This window comes from Bos taurus, chromosome 16, assembly GCF_002263795.3.
Source record: "Bos taurus isolate L1 Dominette 01449 registration number 42190680 breed Hereford chromosome 16, ARS-UCD2.0, whole genome shotgun sequence".
Taxonomy (NCBI): domain Eukaryota; kingdom Metazoa; phylum Chordata; class Mammalia; order Artiodactyla; family Bovidae; genus Bos; species Bos taurus.
The window spans coordinates 51,169,583-51,178,309 of NC_037343.1; the positions used below are offsets into that span (position 1 = coordinate 51,169,583).

The following is an 8,727-nucleotide window of genomic DNA, read 5'->3' on the forward strand; positions in this document are numbered from 1 at the left end:
AATATTCATTGGAAGGACAGATGCTGAAGCTGTAGCTGAAGCTCCAATACTTTGGCCACCTGATGTGAAGAGCTGACTCTTTGGAAAAGTCCTTGATTCTGGGAAAGATTGAGGGCAGGAAGAGAAGGGAGCAGCAGAGGATGAAATGGTTAGATAGCATAACCATCTCAATGGACATGAGTTACAGCAAACTCCAGGAGATGGTGGAGGACAGCCCTGTTTTCTCAGTCAGAGGAGAAGAGAGCCTCCATGGGATTCATGGGTCCTCAGACACGAGGGCTGCAGAGTCCCCCTGCCTCTTGGGGCCAGGCAGGCCACCAGGAACCAAGAAGAAGGGCCTACACAGTCTCAAGTGACTTTTTTTTAATGTATTTATTTATTTATTTGGCTGTACCAGGTCTTAGTTGGATTTTCATTGTGGCCTGTGGGATCTAGTTCCCTGACCGGGGATCAAACTTAAGCCCCTCGCATTGGGAAAGTTCAGTCTTAGGCACTGGGCCACCAGTGAAGTTCTACAAATGGCTTTTAGGAGAACTGCTCAGACCAACAGAAAAGCAGTGTGACGGTCCGTTTTCTTCTTAGGGGAGGGAGTTTCAGTGTTCCAGGAGAAGCTGAGGCTCCTTGGCAGCAATGCAGACTCTGCCTCAGGAGTGACTGGCAGGCACCTGTTGTGTGGGTACAAAGGGCTGTCCGGCCACAGGCTCCTTCAGGGCTGGGTGCCCTGGGGAGCATCTCAGATTCCGTCCACCACCTGGTCCTCGGATGTCCATTTTCCTGGTGTGCTCTTGTAAACCCTGACGGCTCTAAACTAACCATTTGGCTTTTCTTGCGTCACCAGACCACCAGGCCTCTTCAGGCCTCCCTGTGCTCACGTGAGAGCCTGGGCGTGGCCCACAGACCTCCTTGCCCAGCTTGCCTACCCCCCTCCCCAACACCTACTGGCAGGCAGCTTCCTGAGCCCCTGCCTGGCCATTTGCTGTGGGTGTGGGTCCCTCAGAGGGTGTCCTGGTCCATCCTCGGAGGAATGGGTCCCTTGGAGGCTGTCCAGGTCAGTTCACGGAGGGAGCCCCTGCCCGGCTTTAATCTTGCTGCATTTAAAATGACATCATTCCTCAGCGAGCCGGCTGCCTCCCTACTAACAACTCCCAGAGGGCAGGAGCTTGGCCTGGGTGCAGTGCTGAACCCCAGGGCCTGGCACACAGCTCAGCTCTGTGCCGGCTGAGCAGTAGGTGCTCAGCTCTGTGCCGGGTGAGCAGTAGGTGCTCAGCTCTGTGCTGGGTGAGCAGTAGGTGCTCAGCTCTGCTGGATGACGGAACAGCACGTGTTAACACGTGTCTGTGTCGGGTTGTGCCTCTGAGTGCCTGTGGTTTTTCCTCCCAATGAGCCTGGCTGCCTGGAATGTCCGGGTCCCCAGGACTGGAGCCAGAGGCTGAGTCTCAGTCTCCATGGGGCTGCCTGGCTGACCCGCCTTTTGGGAGAGGGGATGCGGTCATTTAGTTCTGGTCTGTTCTCTTCTGGGCCTCTGTTCTCACTTGTGTTTCCTGCCAAGGACGGGGGAGGTGGGCTCAAGCAGAACAGGAGGGAGCAGGGAGGAGGGTGATGCCGCCTTCCACTGCCCTGTCCATCCTGCCCAGTGGTGCCACAGGGTTTGCTTCCTCCTTCAGGCTTCTACACTGGGGCTGAGCCAAGGGCTGGATCTGCGGTGCCATAAACCCACCAACCTCCATGCAGGCCTGGTCGGGTGTGGGGGTGGAGGGGCTCTGCAGGGAGTTCAGGGTGTGGACCCAGCACCTCCAGCCTCCTAGCTCAGTGCTGGGAGCTGACCCTGTCCTCTTCCAAACTGAGAGGCCAGACCTGGGTGTCTGCCTTCTTGCCGCCCTGCTTGGACAACTTCCTTCTGTGGAAGAAAGACAGCCCCGGCAGCCAGAGGCGGGGACAGAGGGCTGAGATGGAGGACAGAGGCTGAGGCACATGGAGAGAGACAGACACATCGCAGGGGCTGGGGTGGGGGGGGTGGGGGTGGGGGGGCGGTGCGCAGAGGAGGGAGGCGGACTGGGAGGGAGGCCACCAGCACTAATATAAACCAGTTAGAAAAACAGGAGAGGCCAGGCCTCAAGGCCAGCCAGGCTGGGCTTGTTTTTCCAGAATGAAAGGCCCGGAAGGAGCTGGGGGTGGGGTGTGGAGACAAGTCCTGATTCCAGTTTGGAAAAAGGGCTCTGCCTACCAGGGCCTGGATCCTGCTGAGGAAACGGTCCGTTAGACTGGGGGTGGGGCGTCCTCCCAGTCCTGTGTCCTCAGCCGGTCCTACCTGCTGTCACCCCTCATTCCTTCTTGCTGCAGCATCAGCAGCCTCCTCCCCTTGCCTGGAGCCCAGGAGTCTGGCTGAGCTGGGCTCCTTGCTTGTCTGAGAACTTGGGGACCAGGGCAGGGTTCAAGAGTTAGACTCCAGCCCACCAGGGTCTGGGACCTGTGACCATAATTCAGTCCAAATGGGCAGTCCAAAAATGCACCGTGGGTTTTGTGGTTGTTCAGTGGATTTTTCCTTTCTTTTTCTTGAGGTTTGCTTAACTAGAAAGAGTGGGTTTGGTACACAGTGCATGCTCTGTTATTTCACATTTGTTTACGTGACTTTGTGAGTTTTCCCAGAGCTTCAAATTTGTGCCTTCTGTTGGGAAGGCTTCCATACCCCCCTTTCTTCCCTCTCCTCCAGGAGGGGAGGGTGGTGCTCCCGGGAATAGTGGACCTGGGTCTGGGTGGAAGGCAGATGGGGTGGGGGCACCAGGACAGGGAACCCTGGTCCCTGCCACTCATCTCCCTGGCAGCTTTCTGGGTGCTGAAGCTGACTGATAGACCGTGGTGTCCATCATGCTGCCAGGAGGGAGCCCCTGCACCCCCAGGGCCTGCACTACTCTTGTCCCCACCTCACAGCTGAAAAAATGGAGCCCCAGGGGTCACCACACAGCCAGCGGGAAGAGCTGGTGGCTGGGGGGCCTTTCTGCTGGCCTGCAGGGGGTTGGGAGGGGAAATGGCTGGGGTCCCCCTATAGAGGTGCAGGTGAGGAGATGCTCCCCCCAGAACCCTAGACCTCCAGTGGCCCTAGTGGGGATCCGTCTGTCACAAATACCCACAAGGCATCTGGGGCCATGCCCTTAGGCCCCTGCCCCTCCAGGGCTGGGCTGCTGCCCCCTTCTCCAGGACCCAAGCCAGAGTGACTCCCCTCACCCTCTGGGATACAGTGGCCAAGGCCCTAACGCCTCCCATCAAGCCAGCCAAGTACTAGGGGAGGCCAAGGGGCCGGGCAGGAGCAGAGGGGGCGGTCTGCAGACTGTCAGCCAGCCCAGGGCTCCGTGATGTCATGGCGGGTGCTGAGGAGGGGGAGGAGGAGGGGGCCGGGCTGTTTTTCTGCAGAGTTTGAGACTGAGGGAGACAAAGCGCCTCCGGGCCAGGCGGGCGCCATGGAGCTACGGGCCTGGGTCCTGCTCTGGAGACTTGTGCTTCTGCAGAGTGAGTTCATGGGGGGTGGGGTGGCAGGAGTCACATCTAGTCTGAGCCAGTTTGTGTTTGGGGCTAAGCCTGTCTGAACTCTGGGGTGAGGGGACACCCCACCAGGAAGCGGATGGGTCTGGGGACCTCAGAGGCTGCCGCTCACCAGAAGGCCCCCAGGACACGGAGGGGCTGAAGTCTGATGTTAGATCCCTACAGAACTTCCCCTCACTGTATGCTGGAGACAGGGCTGGACAGGGCAGGGAGGCTGAGCATGGGGGTTCCTCCTGGGGTCCCTTGCACCCTCTACTTCTCTGGGACGCCCCTCTAGCCTTGTGCTTATCTGTTGTCAGGAGGGGATGGGTGAAGGATTGAGGGGGACCCGGGAAGCATGGGTATCATAGGGTCCGTTCCCGGGCCGCCGGAGCCTGCTCCCCGGGGGTGGCCTGCTGACCCGGCACATTCCTCTGTCCAGCCGGGGCGCCAGGCCACATCTCTGGAGCAGGAATTTAGCATGTGGGGTGGCAGATGGTGGGGTCACTCTCCACATCCAGCCTTCTTGTCCTTCTGAAGGCCAAGGGCCTCCTGGGTGGGGTGCCAGCAGCCTGAGGACCCTGGAGGGTTAGTGCAGCATGGCCCTGGGCAGGTGCCACACCTGGATATGTATGTAGCCCCCAAACCAGCTGAGGTGTCAGGCACTGGCGCTCTTGTGGCCTTGCTGCAGTGATGGTTAGGGTAGCCACCATTCCTGAAGGTGGCCCTTGGTGACAAGCACATATCCAGAGCTGGGCTGGCCCCACCACTCACCCCGAGAGATGCAGGTGCTGTCCCTGCAGCCCAGGGAGGTGGCCACGAGGATTAAGTGGGGGCCTGGGAGAGGTAGGGGGAATAGGAGACCCCCCACTGTCCCCTCCTGGCTTCTCTGGACCTACCCCTACCTGTTACCAGGGTATCCTTAGCACCCACCTCAAATAGGACTAAAGAAGGGATCCAGGGGCCAAGTGGGGAGCCAATTTCAGCAGGTGAGCCACATGTGAAGGCTCAGGTCACCCCCTCCCCAGTTTGACCCTCACTTCCTCTCATTCCAGGTTCTGCCGTCCTTCTGTCTTCAGGTTAGTGACCACCCTCCCCTAAGAACCTGTCAGTCTCCCTGCCTTCTTGCTAGCCCCATCCTCTGGAGTCTCATCCCTCCAGAGGGTGAGACTCCCCTTTCCCACCAGGGCCATCAGGGCCCGCGACCTCCGACAGGTCCGTGGTGTCCGAGTCCACAGTAAGCTGGGCAGCAGGCGCCCGGGCGGTGCTGCGCTGCCAGAGCCCGCGCATGGTGTGGACCCAAGACAGGCTGCATGACCGCCAGCGCGTCGTCCACTGGGACCTCAGCGGCAGCAAGGCTGGCGGCCCCGCGCGCCGACTGGTGGACATGTACTCGACGGGCGAGCAGCGCGTGGGCGAGCAGCGCTTGGGCGAGCAGCGCGTGGGCGAGCAGCGCGTGTACGAGCCGCGCGACCGCGGCCGCCTCCTGCTGCCTCCCTCCGCCTTCCACGATGGCAACTTCTCGCTGTTCATCCGAGGTACTAGCCGGGGTACCGCGGCGGGGGGGCGGGGGCTCCGGGGCGCAGGCGGGGCCGCGGAGCTTACGGCTGGGTTCCCCCCGCCCATCCCCTGGTACGTAGCGGTGGAGGAGACTGACGAGGGGCTGTACACCTGTAATCTTCACCACCATTACTGCCACCTCTACGAGAGCCTGGCCGTGAGCCTCGAGGTTACCGACGACCGTGAGTGTGCCCCCCCAACACCCCGCCCCTGCGCTCCCACCCCTGCCACCCTGGACGCCCCGTCCCGGCTCCCTCCCGGCCCGGGATCCCTGACCACCATGCTCCCCCAGCCCGGGCCGCCGGCGCGCACTGGGACGGCGAGAAAGAGGTGCTGGCTGTGGAGCGCGGCGCGCCTGCGTTGCTGACGTGCGTGAACCGCGCGCACGTGTGGACTGACAGACACTTGGAGGAAGCGCAGCAGGTTGTGCACTGGGACCGCCAGCCTCCCGGGGTGCCGCACGACCGTGCGGACCGCCTGCTCGACCTTTACGCGTCCGGCGAGCGCCGCGCCTACGGGCCGCCCTTCCTGCGCGACCGCGTGGCCGTGGAGGCGGACGCGTTCGCGCGCGGCGACTTCTCGCTGCTTATCGACCCGGTGGAGCCTGCAGACGAGGGCACCTACTCCTGCCACCTGCACCACCACTACTGCGGCCTGCACGAGCGCCGCGTCTTCCACCTGAGGGTCACCGAGCCAGCTGCCCGGCCGCCCCCGCCCCCGCGGGACTCCCCGGGCAATGGCTCCAGCCACAGCGGCGCGCCCGGCCCAGGTGCAAGAGGTACGTCTGCGGGGCAGCAACCCACCTGGCCCCCTCCCGTCCCAAATCAGGGATCCCGGTGTTGGGGGGTTGGCCTCTGCGGGCTGAGATCGGCTGGGTCGGGGCGCACGGTGCGCTCCCTGACGTTGTCCCGCGCACGGTCCCCGTAGATCCCACCCTGACGCGAGGCCGCAGCGTCATCAACGTCATCGTCCCCGAGGGCCGAGCCCACTTCTTCCAGCAGCTGGGCTACGTGCTGGCCACCCTGCTGCTCTTCATCCTGCTGCTCATCACGGTCGTTCTGGCCACCCGGCAGCGCCGCCGTGGAGGTGAGCCGATTGCCTGGCTTGGGCCAGCTTCAGGAAGCCTTTCCCGGCCGGAGGCGGGACTTAGGGCACAGTGACCAAAGCAGACGGGCCTGGAGCCTCCTGCCCGGGCTGCGAGGGTTCCTCTGGGCTGGAGGAGCTGGGGAGTGGGCAAGGCTGCCCCCAACACGAGTCTTCCTCCCCAGGCTACGAATACTCCAACAAGAAGTCCAAGTCAAAGGGGTAAGTATCCCTTCTGGGTTCCCCGGGGACCGAGCAGACTCACCCACCTTCTGACCTCGCACCACCCTCCTGCCTCCAGGAAAGACATAAACATGGCAGAGTTTGCTGTGGCCTCCGGGGACCAGTCTCTTTACAGGAGTGAGGACATTCGACTAGGTGAGGAGACCCAAGGGGCAGACTGTGGCTCCCAGGCCTGGGATGAGGGAGGCACGTCTTTGAGGGGCCCTCACCTTGCTCTCTTCCTGCTCCAGATTACAAAAACAACATCCTGAAGGAGAGGGCTGAGGTGGCCCATAGCCTCCCACCGGCCAAGAACATCGACTTGGACAAAGGTTAGTGAAGGGGAGGGAGGGAGACCCCTGCCCATCTCAGAGCTGGGCTGTACCCCCTTTCCATCCACTCAGAACCCCAAGACACCTGCCAGCCTTGCAAGGAGTCCCCTGCCCCCTCGGGGTTCCAGAAGTCCCTGGATGGTCCTGATAGAAGTCGGCCCATTTTGCCGGGGCAGAGGGCAGACACCACCTGTCCCTTTGGCTTCCAGAGTTCAGGAAGGAGTACTGCAAATAAGGCGACTCTGGGCTCCTGGCTGGGCCAGCAGCTCTGCCAACTCTTGTCTGTCCACCTTGGAGGACTCTTCCTGACCCCCACGCAGCTTACCTGGCCCCCCTTCCAGCGGCTGGTCCCGCTGTCCAGGAACTTGGCCCGGACTGGTGCAGAGTGAGGCTGCCTCCAGGCCCACAGGACCACCTAGTCTTCCGACGCGCTCGTGGGCTCCCTGGAATCTGCCAGCGCTGCAGCTGGCCCCTTCAGCAGCCCTCACCAGGTGCCCTTCCCTCCTCACGTGGCCAAGACCCTGCTGATGTCCACCAGTCCCTCAGGCTCTCTTGGCCTCTGCCCACTGGGGGCTAGGAGCCCCACCTCTGCAGGGGCAGGACAGGGCTCAGTGGGGATTCTTGGCGTCTGGGTCAGCCTCAGGGCTGGCAGTCCTCAGGAGAGCTGCCTGCTGGCTCCCCTCGACTGCACCCCATGTTACCCTGCCAGACTGTAGCGGGCTCTGCATGGCAACCCAAAGCCTATGCACTCCAGGCCTGGGGCTAGTGTTTCTCTGCACTGCATCTGGCCACCTGGGGCCGCCTCTCTGCTTACCCTGCTCCAGCCCCGTTTTCAACAAGTTGCCTTGACAGTCACTGGGCTCCATGTGACTTCTGACTCTGACCCCCTTCTCTCGGCTTTTCCCTGGGCTGGAGTCCAGGGACGAGGCCTCATTGACTCTGTTTTGGCTGAGGACCGGAGGATGGTGTCAAGATGGTCTTAGAGTGGCCAGTGCTGCCACTCCCGACACCCTAAACTTGCTCATCCTGGGGAATTGCTATCGTCTCAATAAAGACCACATCGATTTTAGACCTGGGCCCAAGGATGCTTCTGCTGTTCCACTCCGTCTCCCGGGGGCAGAGTCTGTGCCTTGGGGACCCCAAAGTGCTTTCTTTCATCTGAAGTTGCACTGTCATCACCCCTTCCTTTGGGTGGAAGGTCTGGGTGTCCTGGGGAGGGGCCTCAGGTCCTCTTCAGAGGGTTTATTGGACATGGGGGAGGGGAGCATGATGGGGGATATGAGGACAGAGGGCTGTACTAGTTCAGTCCTCTGAAAAGAGAAGCAGATGCCAGGATGGGCTTCAGTTCACGAGGAAAAAGGGGGAGGAAGCAGTCAGTGGGAGAGCCCTCAGGGGTGCCAGCAGGACAGGAACAGAACAGGAAGAGTATGAGGTAGAAAGAAGCCTGTTTCTCCAGCCCTGACCCTGTCTTCCAAGGCCCTTGGGGGGAGGAGGGGCAACTGTCACCCTAAGTCGGAAAACCCAGAGTGGTAGACTGACAACTCACAGATCATGACCTGCTGAGCAAGGAAGCACAGCCACCCTCACAGAGTCCGCGTGTGGCTCTCCCAGCACTGGAACTCTCACCTGCCGAAGGTGAAACCCTGTCATTTTGAAGCCACAGTTTCAAGATGTCACACAAGGAGACCCACAATATTTGTTCCTTACAGTTCCTGGTTGGGGGATGGGAATGCTCTGTGAGCCAGGGGAAGGGCAGCTCTCTGGAGCAAGGGCTGCAGGCCGGAGATGGATAGCCCAGGGTAGCAAGCACCTAAAATTTATAAGGCACTTGGGGCAGCGGTCACTGACTGTCACGGGCTCGACTCTGAGTGGTCACTGTAAAAGGTGCTGGGGGAAAAGCAAGGCAGGAACTTGTGGTGGGGATCCTGAGCTTGGGTCCTCACCTACCTGTCCAGATTCTGTACGTGAGCAGGGTTGACATGCAGTAAAACACCTGGGCGACAATTCAAAATAG

The 8,727-nt window shown here is 61.1% G+C and overlaps 1 protein-coding gene across 1 annotated transcript; it reads left to right on the top strand.

The window, feature by feature from the left end:
- The first annotated feature begins 3,426 nt into the window (after positions 1-3,426).
- MXRA8 (matrix remodeling associated 8) lies at positions 3,427-7,782 on the top strand. The gene is made up of 10 exons (NM_001075830.1): positions 3,427-3,504; positions 4,572-4,595; positions 4,704-5,054; positions 5,157-5,258; positions 5,369-5,854; positions 6,004-6,162; positions 6,345-6,381; positions 6,461-6,537; positions 6,633-6,713; positions 6,923-7,782. The coding sequence occupies exons 1-10, from the start codon at positions 3,456-3,458 to the stop codon at positions 6,946-6,948; spliced, it is 1,392 nt and encodes a 463-aa protein (NP_001069298.1). The 5' UTR covers positions 3,427-3,455; the 3' UTR covers positions 6,949-7,782.
- Positions 7,783-8,727: the final 945 nt, after the last annotated feature.

Coding starts and splice junctions, on each gene's coding strand:
- MXRA8 (NM_001075830.1), top strand. CDS start 3,456: ATGGAGCTACGGGCCTGGGTCCTGCTCTGGAGACTTGTGCTTCTGCAG. Junction 3,505..4,571: donor GAGACTTGTGCTTCTGCAGA/GTGAGTTCATGG, acceptor CTCTCATTCCAG/GTTCTGCCGTCCTTCTGTCT. Junction 5,259..5,368: donor CCTCGAGGTTACCGACGACC/GTGAGTGTGCCC, acceptor ATGCTCCCCCAG/CCCGGGCCGCCGGCGCGCAC.